The 18,703-nt window shown below is 37.1% G+C and overlaps 1 protein-coding gene across 6 annotated transcripts in view; it reads left to right on the plus strand.

The window, feature by feature from the left end:
- The window catches only part of CDH18 (cadherin 18), a 1,183,249-nt gene that overhangs the window by 1,070,997 nt on the left and 93,549 nt on the right, over window positions 1–18,703 (plus strand). For all 6 annotated transcript variants that reach the window (XM_043488846.1, XM_043488845.1, XM_043488848.1 and 3 more), the window contains one exon: window positions 3,756–3,943. In XM_043488846.1, the coding sequence (XP_043344781.1) occupies window positions 3,756–3,943 (188 nt within the window). The remainder of the gene's footprint in view (window positions 1–3,755; window positions 3,944–18,703) is intronic.

Here is an 18,703-nt window from a genome sequence, read left to right on the forward strand (position 1 = left end):
TCTGAAGTGGGAAATGACAACCCACTCCAGCTGGGATAATCCTTGGACAGGGGAGCATCATAGGATACAATTCATCTGGCCCCAATGAATCATACATGACTGAGCACACACAAGAGAAAGTATGATAGAAATTTTACACCCGTTGAACAACAGAGGGAAAAGGACTCTTGACATTGGTCTTGGCAAAAATTTCTTGATTATGGCACAAAACATAGACAATAAAAGCAAAAATAAATGATGACTTCCAAGTTTTATCTGTGATGAATAAAGCTGCTATAAAAGTCCATGTGTAGGTCTTTATGTGGAAAGAAATTTTCAACTCCATTTGGTAAAAAAAAAAAAAGCAGAGTGTAATTACTGAATGTACGGTGTCTTCTAGGGGCTTCCAAGGTGGCTCGGTGGTAAAGAGTTTGTCTGCAATGCAGGAGCAGCAGACAGCATGTGTTCATCTCTGGGTTGGGAAGATCCTCTGGAGGAGGAAATGGCAACCCACTCCAGTATTCTTGCCTAGGAGTCCCATGGAAAGAAGAGCTTGGCAGAATACAGTCCATGGGGTTGCAAAGAGTTAGACATGACTAAGTAAGCACCTACTTCATGGTATCCTCTAACCCAGGGGTCCCCAAACTCTGGCTAAGGACCAGTACCTCCTGTCAGATAAGCAGCAGCATTAGAAATCAAGTGCTCAATAAATGTAAAATGCTTGAATCATCCCCAAACCAACCTCCACCACCAGTCCATGGAAAAATTGTTTTCCATGAAATGGGTGTCTGGTGCTAAAAAAGGTTGGGGACGACTGTCTAGGAGGATGAGCTGAGAATTTGCTTATAAGTATTTCCCCTTGAGCACTGGCTATAACAGCAATAATTTATTTCTTTACAAAATAAAATTGGGTGATTAAAAGGCATTTGAAAATTTTGCTCCAAGAATAACTGCTTATCATGTTTTTGTTTGCTTGTTTGGATTTTTGTTTCAATTTTGCTTTTAATTTCCCCAAACATTATGCAAAGCACCACAGAAAGGAAAGAACTAAACAGGGTCCCTTGTATTTGTCAAATCACTGACAACTACAAGGCTGGTGTATATGAATGAGCTATTGCTGTATTGCAAATCATCCAATTGAGAAGCTTAAACAACCAATATTTATTACCTCATGGTTTCTGGAGATCAGGAATCTAGGTTTGACTTAGCTAGGTGCTTCAGGTTCAGGTTTATTAGATCCCAGTATGTTTGGCAGCAGAGGTTGTGATCTTATTCAGAAACTTTCCTGGGGGAGGCAGGGATGGTTTTTGCTTCCAGCTTACTAACATCATTGTTGCCAGTTTGCAGTCGCTTGTCATGTGGTGCACTCCATAGGGCTTCAATACAACATCATAGATAGTTTCCCCCAGGGAAGCAATCTAAGGGAACTTGAGAAATAGTACTCATGAAAGAAACCACAGTGCTTTCATAACCTTATCTTGGAAGTAATACCTCATTAATTTTGCTGTGTTCAATTTATTAGAAGTGAGTCCCCATATTTAGCCAACATATGAGGAAGGGGAATTACTTAAGGGCACTGATATCACTGCAGATGGTGACTGCAGCCATGAAATTAAAAGACACTTGCTCCTTGTAAGAAATGTTATGACCAATCTAGATAGCATATTAAAAAGCAGAGACATTATTTGTCAACAAAGGTCCATCTAGCAGCAAATATCCTTTCTTCCTTTGCACTGAATCGTCTTCTTCCAGGATAGATTTCCTCTTGAAAGACTCTGCCTAAAGGTTTTCTGAGCCATGCCTTTTTTATGACCCACTGGTAATATTTTTTCAACTTCCTTTGTTAAAACAATGTGCTTTGTAATAATACCGTCATAATAATTCTGTGATTTACTTATTTATCTCTGTGTACAAAGACTCTTTTTTTTTTTTTTCACAAGTGTCATCACCCTAATTTTCACAAGCCAAAAGTCCTTTAGGTGGCTTATTGAATTATGGAAAGTTATAGTATACCTGGAACTTACAGTCTTTCACAACCAGGAAGTTGACTTCCTAGCCTATCTCAAAAAGTTTTGGGCAATAGGTTCTAATTTATTTTGCAACTTTTCTATATGTTTTCCATCAGAACAGTGTTCTATTTTATATGTAGCTTCCTGGGGCTTCCCTGGTGGCTCAGATAGTAAAGAAAATGTGTATGCAAAACAGGAGACTCAGGTTCAATCCCTGGGTCAGGAAGATCTCCTGGAGAAGGGAATGGCTCCCACTTCAGTATTCTTGCCTGGAAAATCCCATGGACAGAGGAGCCTGGCAGGCTACAGTCCCCAGGGTTGCAAAGAGTCAGATATGACCAAGTGACTGACACTTTCACTTTCAGGAATATTGTAACATTTTTTAAGGGTTCTAAAAAATTATTACAGAGCTTAGATTAGCTATGCCAACATGAATTTTGGAAGAACATGCATTGTCAGAAGCCTGTTTCAATGTATCAGAGAGAAGAGAGATGAGCTCCAGTTTGAACATTTTGGGAAATGGAATCTCCTTGTGAATCATTGTGAATCACCTGCCTATCCTTGCATCCATCAACTGAGAGGAATTGTGGAGTCCTATAAAAATGTGGGTCTCATGCTTTTCCCAGGTCAAATAACTTTGTTAAGAGGAATATGGTGCCTTTAGCAATCTGACAGATCCTGGTCAAAGCACATGATTAAGATCAGGGGATCATGTTTCACAGAAGGTGCTCTACTCATGAACTGTTACGTTGGTGAGGCTGTTGAACTAAAAAATAATATTTGAAGTCAAGTATAGTGTAAACAAATGTATATAACTGGGAAAAATCTTTGTTGAATAACAGACACATACAAACTCACACATAAAAGTCAATTTTCAGTATCTTCATGTAGGTGCTGGAAAAGACTCTTGAGAGCCTGTTGGACAGCAAGGAGACCAAACCAGTCAATCTAAATGAAATCAACCCTAAATATTCATTGAAAGGACTGATGCTGAAGTTGAAGCTCCAGTACTTTGGCCATGTGATGCAATGAGCCAACTCATTGGATTAGACCCTGATGGTGGGAAAGATTGAGGTCAGGAGGAGAATGATTGACAGAGAATGAGATGGTTGGAAGGCATCACCAATTCAATGGACATGAACTTGAGCAATCTCTGGGGGATACTGAAGGACAGGGAAGCCTGGCATGCTATAGTCCATGGAGTCTCAGAGAGTTGAACATGACTTAATGACTGAACAACAACAACATATAACACTTTAAAGCAAGCAATTTTACCTTTAGAAGAAAATTAGAATACTCCACACACTTACAGATGCACTAACCAAAAAAAATGAAATATCGTACCAAAACTAAAAAAATTATTAACTCAGAAGTTATTTTTATAGATGCTTCACATTCACCTATCCATATGGCCTAATTGTATTTATGTATAGTATGAAATCTCATTAATTTAATCTTGGTTGAAAATTTTTATAAAATTACATTTTAATTAAAGGTTTCTGGTATTTATATAGTCATTTGAAGCTTTATATAATAAATAAATTACTATAATAGATGTTTCTAACTTTGCAATAAAACAATTGGTGACAACATGTACATCATGCTTATTATATATTTCATAAGTGCCTGTAGGGAAATGTGAGCATTGATGAAATAGATGTAAACATAAATAGATGTGTGGCCTAAATATTTCAGTGTCTTCTTATGAAATGATTGTTTTATGACCATTATTATATCAAATGATTTTAATATAAAATATTTTTTCAGAGCACTATCAGCTGTATGTTCCCGAGTCAGCTCAAGTTGGTTCAGCTGTTGGGAAAATCAAGGCAAATGATGCAGACACTGGCTCAAATGCGGACATGACATACTCCATCATTAATGGTGACGGTGTTGGCATATTCTCCATTTCCACTGACAAAGAGACAAGAGAAGGGATCCTTTCCTTAAAAAAGGTAAAAAATCCTGTTAGTGAGCTAGGCAATTCACTCATTTTTCCATGATTGCAAATTTGGCAAGATATTAATAATGTATGTTTTCAAGTCATTAAAATGACAAAGTATTTCCTCTTTAATATGTAATGACATTTTAATTATGATTTTGTCTAACTGTTTAAATCATTTCTTAAGTGTTAGTTGCTGAGTTGTGTCCGACTCCACGACCCATGGACTATAGCCCACCAGACTTCTCCATCCATGGGATTCTCCAGTCAAGAATACTGGAGTGGGTTGCCATTTCCTCCTCCAAGGGATCTTCCTGCAGGCAGATTCTTTACTGTCTGAGCCACCGGGGAAGCCCTATGTTTTAGTATGGTGGGAAGGTCAGATGTAGAATACACTATGAATATATTCCTTTATTTTTGTTTTCAGATAACATAGTTACCGTGAATTCCAGTTCTATTAATATCATTATTTTACATTATGCTAATCAAAGTAGCATTATAAGACTTTCCTGCTTGATGGTCATGGACCTTTTAGCGAAGTCATTTACCTCCTCATTACCCTCATTCTGTTTTATTCCTAAGAATTTGTCACCAGATTAAATCTATTGCCTTTTGCTTTTAAGAGAACACTATGCTCATGCCTTTGTAAGAATGCAGTAGAACACAGGCAGTTAGCAAAGGAGAATTTAAATGTAACTTCTAAAGCAGTATGTCTCAGTGTTTAAATGTTTAACAATTTCAGCTTGAAAATCTAGTAACACGCAAGCCCCTAGGCCTTACCTTCATTATATTGTGATTCAGAAAGGCTAGGAGTGAGGAATTAGTCTTTTTAACAAGTACTCTGGATGAATCTACTGTATAGTATGTTGAGAACAAAGGCTGAAAAATTATATTCTGATGGCTCAAACGGTAAAGAATCTGCAGTGTGGGAAACCTGGGTTCTATCCCTGAATTGAGAAGATCCCCTGGAAGAGGTCATGGCAACCCATTCCATTATTCTTGCCTGGAGAAGCCCCATGGACAAGGGAGCCGGGCAGGCCATAGTCCATGGGGTCACAAAGAGTCAGACATGGCTGAGCAACTGAGCATACACACCGAACAGTGAAGTGAATCAATCAGTCTGTCAGTCTATCAATCCTCTATTTATGTATTTGAATCTAGTTGTCATTTATTATATTATCTATCTATCTATTTAGTTATCTGTGTGTATTTGTATATATATTTATCTTTGCACTATATAAAATCTCATTTATTCTTCTAATAATCATAATTTTATACTGACTTAAAATTGAAGATTAATATGTCTTTTGTATGTCACAAAAGAGGCCTGAGAAGCAGAGCTTAAAGTGTGCAAATACTTAGGAAATAGTCATCACTGGTCTATATATAATATTGATTCTTCACCTAAATATCTTCTCATTTTAATCTTTTTGAAATTGTCAAACTTGGATAAAAAAATGTTGATAAAAAGAGTCAATTCCCATATCCTTGTTTTAAAAAATATTGAGTTTTAAGTGTCTCTTATGTGCCAGTAATTGTGTTCTACATGAGCCAGGAAAGCCTGAGCAGAGCAAAAGTCAGTCTCAGCCTACACAGAGCTTCCCACCTATGGAAGTGGAGAGATACCGATCAAATATCACATGCATTCTTAGATGGATAATAAAAAGTGATCTATGACAGAGAGTAAAACAGTGCTATTGGGAAGGCAAAATCTAGGGTGTTTAATCCTGTCTGATTAGTTAGCAGTGGTTGAACAGAGAACTAAAACATACTTAGGAGGTAATTAGGTGAGAGAATTAAAGGACGAGGAAAGAAAACACAACGAGAACCTGAGTGGGGTGGAATGTGGCACAGTGAGGACCTAAAGAACATCCTCGATTCTGGAGCAGAGAGAGTGAAGAAGCTAGTTCATACGAAAGCACACAGAATTTTGTTAAATTTTACCCAATAGAGAACTATTGGGTAACACTGAAGCTATCTAAGCAGGAAGTGACAAGGTCTCATTTGATGTCTCTATTTCTAATGAATTTTTAATATAAGCTACAAGAGAATGAGGTTGTCTTTTAATTTGTTGCTGCATTCCCAATGTCTAGGATGTTTTCTGACATTGAATAGGCATTCAATAAGCACTAGCATAGTGAATGAATATATTGAATTCACCAGAAAAAGTTTGTTTGGGGCTTTCTGTGAAATGTTAAGAAAAACTCAAATGGACTTTTTGGCCAACACAATACTATAGCCTGAAAAATGAAACAAGGAATGTCTGCTTTTCATTCCTTGGATGGCTTCTCCACTCAAATAAGTCCAGGTAAGTGGATGAATAATTCTTTCTGAAAGATGAATCTGAAACCCTAGGGAACACTCTCATTTAAGAAACAAGCAGAAGGCAGGAAAGAAATAGAGTCTTTGAAGAAAATATCAAAATACAGAAGAGAATTTTATCAGTGAAAATTCCCAAAGGAGGCTGAATAGGAGGAATATAGTCATTAAAAATATGAAGGATTCTAGATCTATGAAACCATTTAGGATTATAAAAGTTAATTCAGCTCACCATCTGCATCTCATTTTCATCACTATAGATAGTAACATCACATTTGTTGAGTGTTTCCTCTGTGTCAGGAAGGGTTTTAAGAGCTTATTCCCAAATCTTTATTGAGCTGGTACACCGGTTATGAAGCTTCCCTGGTGGTTGAGTGGTAAAGAAAACACCTGTCAATGCAGGAGTCACAGGAGACTCAGGTATGATCCTTGGGTTGGGAAGATCCCTTGCAATAGAAAATAGCAACGCACTCCAGTATTCTTGCCTGGAAAATTCCATGGACAGAGGAGCCTGGCGGGCCACAGTCCATGGGGTTGTAAAGATTCAGAGTCGGACACAAATGAGCGACTGGGCACGCAGGCATACCTTTATCATCCTTTAAACCTAACTAGAATGTTGTGTGGGCTTTCCTGGTGGCTCAGTGGTAAAGAATCCACCTGCCAATGCAGGAGATACGGTTCGATTCCTGTGTCAGGAAGATCCTCTGTTGAAGGAAATGACAACTGACTCCAGTATTCTTGCTTGGAAAATCCGATGAACAGAGGAGCCTGGCAGGCTGCCATTCATGGGGTTGCAAAAAAGTCAGACATGACTTACTGACTAAAACAACAGAAATTGATGACAGAAAATTTGTCTCAGGAGTTTGTCTCTTTAGAATCTCAAAAGTTACATGCATTACCTACTTGAAAGGAAACATAATTTGCTACAATGAAGAAAAGAACAAAGTTACTGTAGTGTAGAGACCATGTATGGGAGGCAAAGAAATGGGAGAAAAAAGTTTAAACACACTATCTTCTTTGAGAAGCTTTGTAGTTAAGCCAGGGAGGCAAATCAATGAGAACATCATAAAATGAAGATTTTAGTTATAAGTTGGGAGATGGAAAGTATGTTGACGGATGAATGGATATCCATCAGCAGATGGATAAAAAATCAAGAGACAAGACTTAGGATACTAAAGAGAGGGTAATTGAATTAAAAAGGTGCTCTGAGGTAGAGATGACCCTGTTTGAGATCTTGATCGCAGATGGAAAGAAAGAATCTATGACAATATGCCTCCTTCTTTGACAGAATCAAATAGGAGGGAGAATTTCATGTTTGCAGATAAGTTTGCAATGATCTAGCTGGAATATATGGGGGGGAATGGGAAACAGAGGATCCTTGCCAATTGAGAACTATTGTCTGTATAAAGTAGGAAGTTTTATTATGTTTACAAAACATGAGGGAAGTGGTGGATGGTGTGAATATACACATGGTATAAAATACAAGTATATATTGTGTGATTAAGAACAATGGGGATCTTATCACCCTTCATGGCCTCAATTAATTTTAAGTTGCTTGTGAAAAATGAAGCCAAAATCATATGTGTGCACGTGTGTACGCCTATATATAATTAACATTCTCTATTCTATATTGCATACACACATGCACATACACAATAGGTATTTTCAAGATAAGTGTTCTAATTGTGTTAAGTGGCAATGTTAATACTAAATATAACCTTGATATTTTAATGAGTCCAAATCATCTTTCACTTTTTTCCTGAATTTATTTTTAATACAGTCTATACTTCCTCTAAAATCCAATGGGTGCATTTATCAAAAATTTCTTAATCCTTCAGATTAGGATTATCCATTTTAGAATTATCCCATTGCTATATATATATAATGTTATAAACTATTGCAATTTGAAAATTAAGCTATATAACTCTGTGGACTTTAACCTTCAAGAGGCACTCATACAGATGGCAGGAAATAGATAAAACAGTCCTTTCGAACTTGTTCCTTATTTAATCTCTAAGGCAGCTCACTTTAGCCAGTAAGGCAGAACAGCTAATCTTCCCAAAGATCAAAATCAGCCCTGCTCTATAAATCAGTTTGCAGGAGCATCTGCACATTCTTTCTATATCGTGCCTTCATCAGAAAATTGCCAAGTTGAATTCACTGGTCCATGGTGCAGTACATTGTAAATACACTTTGATAACTTTCATTCCTTGTTTAATGGACCCTGACTGGGTGGCAAGGGGAAAAAGATAGGGATGAATGCAAGTTGATGCATTCTTTCCTGTGACATAAACCTCTGTAGCCAGGGATATGCTTTGTAGCAGCCTCTCTAAGATTCAGTTCTTGTGGTCCCTATGTTGATTTGCCTTCTATATAGAAGTTATTCCACTTTTTGGTTTGTTTGTTTTAACTCAAGGCTGCAGCCCAGTTTTCTTTTATGACTTCTGGCAAACAGTGTCTGTAGTACCACTTTTCTTCTTCAAGTATACCTAATTGCAAAAACAATGCCTATTATTTTAAGCCCAAAATCTTAAACTTGGTTTTTAAGTCAGTGGAAAATACCATCTTTACTGTTGAATGAAAAATAAATTTTGGTCTTGCCATGTAAGAGATGTCTGACATTATCACAAATCTCTAATCTTCAGTTTTCTTATTTTTAATGTGCTACAAAGTGATTGTTACAGAGAGATGAAATGAAGTAAAATAGTTCTCTAAGTTGTGCCTGGCTAATGAGCACAGTGACACTTCAATACCTATATTTCTTCTTTTCTTTCTTTCTTCCTCTATTTGCACTGAATATTAACTACACTTTCCAGAAAACTCCATGAGCTTATCTTACTGCCTTCCTTTATTTCAAGTTATCTAAATCACCTATAATCACATAAGGAATAGCACATCCTATGTATACTTTTGTGAATGATATCAATATTTTCTCATTGAAGCAGAGCTGATTTACAATGTCAGATTGGTTTCCAGTGTATAACACAGTGATTTCTATAGACAGTTAGATAGATAGGTCTATATATCTATCTACATATATCTCTTCTGTGGATTTTTCCCTCAGAGGATATTACAAAATTTTGAGTATAGTTACCTGTGCTATAAAGTAGGTCCTTGTTGGTTACCTAGTTATACATAGTAGTGTGTATATATTAATGCTATCTTCCTAATTGATCCCTGCTCACACCCCTTCCCCTTTGGTATCGCATGCATAAACACCCTGGTGGCTCAGATGGCAGAGTCTTCCTGCAATGCGGGAGACCTCGGTTGGATCCCTGGGTTGGGCAGATCTCCTGGAGGAGGAAATGGCAACCCACTCCAGTGGGTATTCTTGCCTGGGAAACCCTATGGATAGAGGAACCTGGCAGGTTACTGTCCATGGGGTGGCAGAGTTGGACACAACACAGCATGAACTGTCATTCATGGCTTTTGGCAATCTACTTCCTCCTCTGTCTTCTGTAAGGACTTTTATCAAAATTCTAGTTTTGTCTTTGTAGCGTAGCATTTCTAGGTAGGTTCCACTCACAAATATCCTTCTTTGATTTATCTTCTCTGTTTTACCTATCAGGGTAAGCATTTCTCTAGTTTTTCAATGCGCAAGTGTTAATCTCTCAGTCGTGTCTTTGCGATCCCATGGACTGTAGCCAACCAGGCTCCTCTGTTCATGGGATTTCACAGGCCAGAATACGGCAGTGGGTTGCCTTTTCCCTCTCCAGGGGATCTTCCTTACCCAGAGAGGAACCTGGATCTTCCACATTGCTAGTGGTAAAGAACCTGCCTGCAAATGCAGGAGATCTAAGAGATGCAGGTTTGATCCCTAGGTCGGGAAGATTCCCTGGAGGAGGGCACAGTAATCCATTCTAGTATTCTTGCCTGGAGAATCCCATGGACAGAGAAGACTGGCAGGCTACAGTCCATAGGGTTGCACAGAGTCCGAGAGGACTGAGGCGACTTAGCATGCATGGCATGCACCAGCATTGCAGTCAGATTCTTGATCATCTGAACCACGAGTGAAACTCCAGCAATTCTATATCATTCTTAAATCTGCTAGATCTAGTAGAGTAGAAAGAACTTATTCTAATTAATTCATTATAAATATATTGAAAAATCCCATGGACAGAGGAACCTGGTGGGCTATAGTCCATGGGGTCACAAAGAGTTGGACATGAATGAGCAACTGAACACAGTGCCAACATACTGATAATTTCCAAGAACGTGTATCTAATGTGTGTTCTGTGTATGTGTAGCTCTATCCACAGTAGTTGGTGCATATTTTATTTTTTTGCAACTGGGTACCTTGTATTTTTTAAAATTTTATACTATATATCATTTATACAATTTTATTTAATAAAGGATCAAAGGTGGCTAGTGAGAGTAAACATAAAGAGTTATAAATGTATTTGTTTAAGTTTAAATTAACCCTGGGAAAAAATAGAAAATGTTTCCAACTAAAACCGTACTACACCCATTCAAAATAATCACATTTTTAAATTTTTAGTGGATTGTATTTACTGAATTTTTCTGTATCATTTCTCTGTCTTGCGTTGAGTGACAGGATAAGAATCAGGATGTTCTTTGCCATCAGATTGTAAAGTTTTGAGGCTGTGAGCCACAAAGTGCAGTAAAAATATGGTATACCAACTTATTACAAATGCACATACTTCATACATAAAAAGAAATAGGTTTCTAATACTAATGAACTATTTAAATAAAACATTCATTAGAGATTGTATTTTAAAATCAAACTATTATTTTTATTCTTATAAGATTTAAGTATCTTGAAAGTGGTCCTCTTGTTGAGCCAGAAACTGAAGAGAGGAAAGTTCAATTCAGTGAAATCTACCACTGTTATTTATAATACCTTTGATAGAGGACTGCTTTGTGGCAACTTTAGTTCTGATTCTTTATCCATAGGCATGGCTATGGAGTGACAGAATCATTGTAACTACTTTGACATTAATTAACCCTCTTTAACACCTATTCCAGTAATATTATTTGGGCTTCCCCAGTAGCTCAGTGGTAAAGAATCTGCCTGCAATGCAGGAGATTCAGGTTCATTCCCTGGGTCTGGGAAAATCCCCTAGAGTAGGGCATGGCAAACCTCTCCAGTATTCTTACCTGGGAAATGCAGAGAGGAGCCTGGGGGCTACAGTCCATGGGGTCACAAACAGTCAGACACAACTGAAAAGGCTGAGCACTCAGAACTGTAATATTATTTAGTATACTAGTTGGAAATTAATGATTTGTTGAAACAGCCTGATGAGTTGAGCTATCCACAACTTAAAAAAAACTAAATGTAGAGCTACCATAAAACCCTACAATCCCACTTCTGGGCATATATATGTGGAGGAAAACATGATCTGAAAAGATACAGGCACCCCAATTTTAATTGCAACACTGTTTATAATAGTCAAGACATAGAAGCAACCTAAATATCCACTGATAGAGGAATGGATAAAGAAGATGTAGTGCATATATACAGTGGAATATTACTCAGCCATTGAAAAGAATGAAATGATATCATTTACAGCAACATAGATGGACCTAGAGAATCTCATACTGAATGAAGGAAGTCAGACAGGGAAGGAGAAATACTGTATGACATACCTTATATGTGGAATCTAAAATGAAATGGTACACATCAACTTACAAAACAGAGAGAGACTCATAGAGTTAGAGAACAAACATGGTTTCCAAGAGGGAAGGGATAATTAGGGAGTTTGGCAAGGTTATGTACAATACACACTGCTATGTTTAAAATGGATAACCAACAAGGTCCTACTGTATAACCCAAGGAACTCCACTCAATGTTATGTGGCAACCTGGGTAGGAGGGGGATTTCAAGAGAATGGATACATGTATAAGTATGACTGAATTGTTTTGCTCTTCATCTGAAACCATCACAAAATTGAGTATACCCCAATACAAAAGTAAAGTTTCAAAAGAACCAAATAATAGAATATGCTTTTTTTCAGAAAATTCCAGGATTTGGCCTTATTTTGCATAACTGAAGTTCCTTTTTTTTTTTATCAAAATATTGGTATCAATCTCATTATTACCATCCCATTTCCATGATGGAACACATGGATCATGATGCAATATAATAACTGGATCAAGGAGAGGTCCTATGAGTCACTTTTATTACGTAGGAAAACAGAATTTTAGGAACTTCTTGGACTCCAAGAAGAAGTGAGTCTTAGAGCAACTTGGCTAAATGCTGGTTTTGGTATGCATCTATTTATGATGGTTGCATAGTTCCAGAGGAGGAATATATTAGTGTGATTTAATGAACAGTAGAAGTGATTAATGAGACACAATTAAAACGTTCCAAATATGTAGAGCTGGCTAGAAAATGATTGATGGGGAAGATGATAACTTATCTACAGGAATATGAAATGTGTTCTTATTAAAGAGGGAAAAGTTTGATTTTATAAGTAAGAAAGAGCAATGATATGTGAAAGTAATTACTAGGAGTAATAGGATAAAATTAAGAAATGAAAACTTAAGATGAAAATTGGAACCAATCAGGGACAGTGAACTGCATTAGAACATTGAAAAGTAACTAAAGAAAAGTAAGAGAAGCCTCACTGCCTGGGGAAGTTAGAATTACACCAGAATAAACAGCTCTAACTGTCACAGAGGTGACAGAAGATTTTGCATGAAAAGAATTTCAAGTATTTCAGTTTTTTAGCTTTGTGAGTCTTAATTAAGGAATTCTAAAAGTACTAAGAGTTTTGGTAGCCAGAATTAATGAAGTTATAATTAATGAAGTTAATAATTCATGTTCAATGTGATTAGAAATACTTGCAAAGAGGCAAGAATGTATCCTTTAATAGTGAAGAAATTTTATTCCACTAAAAATCTGGCAGAAAGGGAAGAAGAGCTAAAGAGCCTCTTGATGAAAGTGAAAGAGGAGAGTGAAAAAGTTGGCTTAAAGCTCAACATTCAGAAAATTAAGATCGTGGCCTATTTTCCCATCACTTCATGGCAAAAAGATGGGGAAAAAGTAGAAACAGTGACAGACTTTATTTTGGGGGGCTCCAAAATCACTGCAGATGGTGACTGAAACCATGAAATTAAAAGACACTTGCTCCTTGGAAGGAAAGATTGACCAAATAAAAAGCAGAGACATTACTTTGCCAACAAAGGTCTGTCTAGTCAAAGCTATGGTCTCTCCAGTAGTCATGTATGGATGTGAGAGTTGGACTATAAAGAAAGCTGAGCGCCAAAGAATTGATACTTTTGAACTGCGGTGTTAGAGAAGACTCTTGAGAGTCCCTTGGACTGCAAGGAGAATCAACCAGTCCATGCTAAAGGAAATCAGTCCTGAATATTCATTGGAAGGACTGATGCTAAAGCTGAAACTGAAACTCCAATACTTTGGCCACTTGATGCAAAGAACTGACTCATTTGAAAAGACCCTTTGCTGGGAAAGACTGAAGGCAGGAGGAGAAGTGGACAACAGAGGATGAGATGGCTGGATGGCATCACCGACTCGATGGACATGAGTTTGAGTAAGCTCCAGGAGTTGGTGATGGACAGGGAGGCCTGGCATGCTGCAGTCCATGGGGTCACAAAGAATCAGACACGACTGAGTGACTGAACTGAACTGAAAAATCTGTTCTTTGTTAGTTGGAATGTTATATTACACCCTTTATGTGCTAATTAGATTTCAGGCACACTATCACAGTGCTTAAGAGCAAAGTCTGTAGAGTTCCTACTGCCTGAGTTCAAATCCCAAGTATATCACTGATAGGCTATTGCCCCTTAATAAGTTTCTTGACTTTTCTGTATGTACTTTGTTCTCTTTATTTGTAAATGGTAACAATTGTAACTCACAAGAGTTGTGATCATTAAATGAGTTAATATATGTTAGTTGTTTAGTTCACACGTAGGAATTAACTTCATATTTTAAAAATAACATAGAATTTTTCATCCTTCAAATGTAAACCATAAAATAGCACTTTTCCATACTCTAAACACAGCTATATTTGAAATTGAGGGAGGCTATTAATCACCCACCATGTACCAGGAATTATGCCAGATAACTAAAATGTGAAGATGAATTAGATAATATTCTCTCTTAGAGGAAGCTGAGTAGACATGATACATTGTTATAATACACGATGTCAAATGTTAATTGTATAGGTTTATTTAAGTTGTTATAAGCACTCAGATAAAAGAGGGCCAATTTTTCAAAGGTGGAGGACAGTCTGGGAAGCATTTTCATGGGAGATTTGTTTTAAGCATGCACAAATACTTCCCATATACTCAGGAAAGTAAACATGAGTCCCAGTCTTTATATCCAATTGAAGTGTCCTTCATATATGGAGATCACAGACAATTTTGAGCAGTAAAAATGAGGAAATATTATACTGGTGAATACATAACATGATCTGACCACAATAGTTGTTGCATGAGTCATCTGAAGTTTTCTGTTTCCGTTTAAATACAACTGTATGACCCAATAGCTAGCAGCTATAAAGATAAGAGTTTCTAACACCAAACTTAGAGGCAAATCCCTCAGGTGGTTGAATTAGAATGCAAACTGGATTCCCATCTGTGCTGGGGTGTCTTCTTTCCCAGATGTGCCAGGGCAGTCACAGAAACTGGAAAATGATTTGTGAGAGACAATTTATAGGCCCTATAAACCCGAGCACTGCCAAATTTCAGACTGCCACGTCCCCAGAACTGCAAGAAAATACATTTTTGCTGTTTTAAACCACCCACTGTTTACTGTTATGGCAGCCCACAGCAACTAATGCAATGGCATTTATACAAAAACTAATAAACTAATACAAATATTAAGCAACCTCTTGTCACCTATAGAACCATTCTAGTAAAACAAAGCACATCACAAGTTGACTTATTCCAGAAATGGTTCAGTGTCAGAAAATCAATTATATTAGGATATCAAGGATATTACAGAGAAGGAAATGGCAACCCCACTCCAGTGTTCTTGCCTGGAGAATCCCAGGGACAGAGGAGCCTGGTGGGCTGCCGTCTATGGGGTCGCACAGAGTCGGACAAAACTGAAGCGACTTAGCAGCAGCAGCAGCAAGGATATAAATAAATATCAAAGATATGCCAATACATATCCTTGTTATAGTTGCTGGTAATTATATATTGATAGTATATTTCATTCGGAGAAGGCAATGGCACCCCACTCCAGTACTCTTGCCTGAGTCGGACACGACTGAGCGACTTCACTTTCACTTCTCACTTTCATACATTGGAGAAGGAAATGGCAACCCACTCCAGTGTTCTTGCCTGGAGAATCCCAGGGACGGGGGAGCCTGGTGGGCTGCCGTCTATGGGGTCGCACAGAGTCGGACACGACTGAAGTGACTTAGCAGCAGCAGGAGCAGCAGCAGCAGTATATTTGATTACTGATTATGATTATCATGATTGTATCATATGTAGCATAGCTAGATAAAATACTAAAATTTAAAAAATTAAAGTTAGCTAGTTAATTTCTCATTTCATAAATGACAGTTTCCTGGTATAAGTATATCCTATTTGGTAATTGATACATATGATATTAAAATTATATTAATTTACTCAATTTGTCAACAATAGTCATCAGTTCAGTTCAGTTCAGTCGCTCAGTTGTGTCCAACTCTTTGCAACTCCATGGACTGCAGCATGCCAACTTTCCCTGTCCATCACCAACTCCCAGAGCTTGCTCAAACTCATGTCCATCGAGTCGGTGATGCCATCCAGTCATCTCATCCTCTGTCATCCCCTTCTCCTTCTGCCTTTAATCTTTCTCAGCATCAGGGTCTTTTCAAATGAGCCAGTTCTTCGCATCAGGTGGCCAAAGTATCAAAACTTCAGCTTCAGCATCAGTCCTTCCAATGAACACATTTGTTAACTGTGAGCATCAGTGATGACGTAGCTTTGGTTTCTGACTCTAAAAACTTGTACCATAACGAAGACCAATTCAGGGAATTAAGGCCAAGGCAAAAAAAAAAAAAAGAAAACAGAGTCTGATAGAGTTCCTGGAATATTTCTCCTTAAATATTAAGATTATGTTCGTAATCTCCAATAGAACACCTTTCCCTTAGACTTACCTGCTTCTCATCTTAAATACTGAACTAGTAATCCAGACTTACAGTTTTGAAAAGAAAGAAAGAAAGAAAAAAGAAACTTGGCATGGGTCTGACATTTTGTCAAGTGGGATAAACTGTATGCAAATTATAGACACACCAAATAGCTTGGTGAGGCAAAATCTAGGAGTAAATAATAGTGAACATTATCAAAAACTAGAGGCTCATCTTTCCAAGAGTTGCCAAGTGTCTCAAAAGGGTTGATTGTTTTAATCTTCTGTCCAATTCAAATGTCAGAATCCTGCCCCCCAAAACTACAGGCATGGGCAGTTGAAATTTTAACATAGTATAGTTGGAAAAATCCATTTATTATGCTCATAAACAATCTCTGGTTCTATAATTGCCCTAATCAATTTCCTATTATGCCTCACACATATGAATTTGTTCTGTATCCATTTTTTTTTTGGTTGCTGTTTTGTTTTAAGATAAGACATGTGTGTGTTTTGTATACTCTCAGCTTAACATGCATTTTTTTTTTTTTTGCTTTCTTTGGTATTTTTATAAACTGAGTATGTTTTTAAATTTTTTTCCTTCATCTTTTAATCAAAACTAGGTATTAGGTGAATAGATTTCACTGTTCTTGGTCTATTGTTTTTGATAGACTACTTTCACATAATAAAAATAAAAATCTTGTAACTATGAAAAATGAAACCCCTAGACAGAGTTCTAACTAATTTCCTGGGAACAAAAGATTACTAGGAAATTACTGAGTGATCTGTTTACAGTGTGTGAATAACACGTGCTTGGACGGCATTACCAGAATTTACAGTAAATGGAAAAAAATTATAATCCTAATTATTTCTCTATATACTATTGTATATTCTTTGTTTTGATACAAAACCAACAATTAACATACTTTTTTTGTATATATAATCCTGCAAAAAAAAATCCTCAAAAAGTGTAATTTATTTCCATTTTCTCTAATTTGCAATTTAGCGCTGCAGTGTTTTCTTTATAAATAAGGTTACTAAAACTATTTCTATGTGTGTTATTAATTCATGTGCTTCTGAAATTTTGTCCTGATCCAAAATATCCTCTCTTTCCATAGTGACTTGAGATGGGTCCTATCCATCCATCTGCCAGACCTGACAAACAAGTCCTTTAAAATGATTACCTCTTTCTTGGGGTACTTAAATACATATGAGATAATCATAAACATGAAACCATGTGTTCCCATAAACAACTTGTACCTTAGCAGAAGGTAGGCCAGTGTTAAGATGAATGACATCTGACTTGCCAGGGGATCTGCTAAAAATGGAAAGAGATATGCCTGTTGTATTGTATGCACATCTTCATAATAATATCTGATGGGACAGAGGTGGCTAAAATTATCTTCATATGTTGCATTGAAAGTCTTTCTGACTCTCAGTGAACCTTAGTCATTATAAAGTCTACCAGATGCAGTGGGTTAAGTCTAAAGAGTTACACTAATTTTCAACAAGTAATAAACCTGTCAAAGGTGTTGCTTTCCATGAGCCAAATATCTGGATTCTGACAGTCTCTGCTTCTCTGTGCCAAGGGGACCATATCCATGTACCTAATTCTTGATAGGCAGTAGTTATGTACCATTTTGAGGAGAGGTCATTTAAATTTGGATGAAACTTATTGAATTACTCCAAAACAGATTCTTACTAATGTTAAGGAGAAAGAAGTCAAGGAAAGAAAAGTGCAGTGAATCTGTGAGTCCAACTAAAAGTCACGCAAGTCCCAAAACAAGATGGATGTTAGATATACTGGCAATTCATTTCTAGCTTCAATTCTCTGAGAAGGAAATGACTCCCACTCGGTGGGTCATAAACTGCAGATCAATTAGCCTTTCTTTAAAATTGTTGTTCTGTGACTCAGTCGTGTCTTATTCTTTTCAACCCCATGGACTGCAGCATGCCAGGCTTCCCTGTCCTTCACTGTCTCCTGGAGTATGCTCAAACTCGTGTCCATTGAGTCGATGATGCCACCCAACCATCTCATCCTCTGTCATCCCCTTCTCCTGCCTTCAATCTTTCCCAGCATCAGGGTCTTTTCCAATGAGCCAACACTTTGCACCAAGTGGCCAATGTTTTGGAGCTTTAGCATCAGTTCTTCCAGTGATACTCTGGTTTCTCTTCTTTAAAATATATAAATCTGAAATGCATAATATTTTCTTATATATAAATATGTATGTATTGTATATATGGTTCACATTTAAGAATTTGAGTTTTTAACATTTTTAATATTTTATTTTGTCCTATAAACACTTTGTTTTCTTATCTATCTCCCTGAGAAGTATTATTTGTTCTTGGTTGTTATTAGGACCTACTTTTGTTTGGAAGTTCAGTTAGTTCAGTTCAGTCACTCAGTCGTGTCTG

The sequence above is a fragment of the Cervus canadensis genome, chromosome 16, assembly GCF_019320065.1.
Source record: "Cervus canadensis isolate Bull #8, Minnesota chromosome 16, ASM1932006v1, whole genome shotgun sequence".
NCBI lineage: Eukaryota > Metazoa > Chordata > Mammalia > Artiodactyla > Cervidae > Cervus > Cervus canadensis.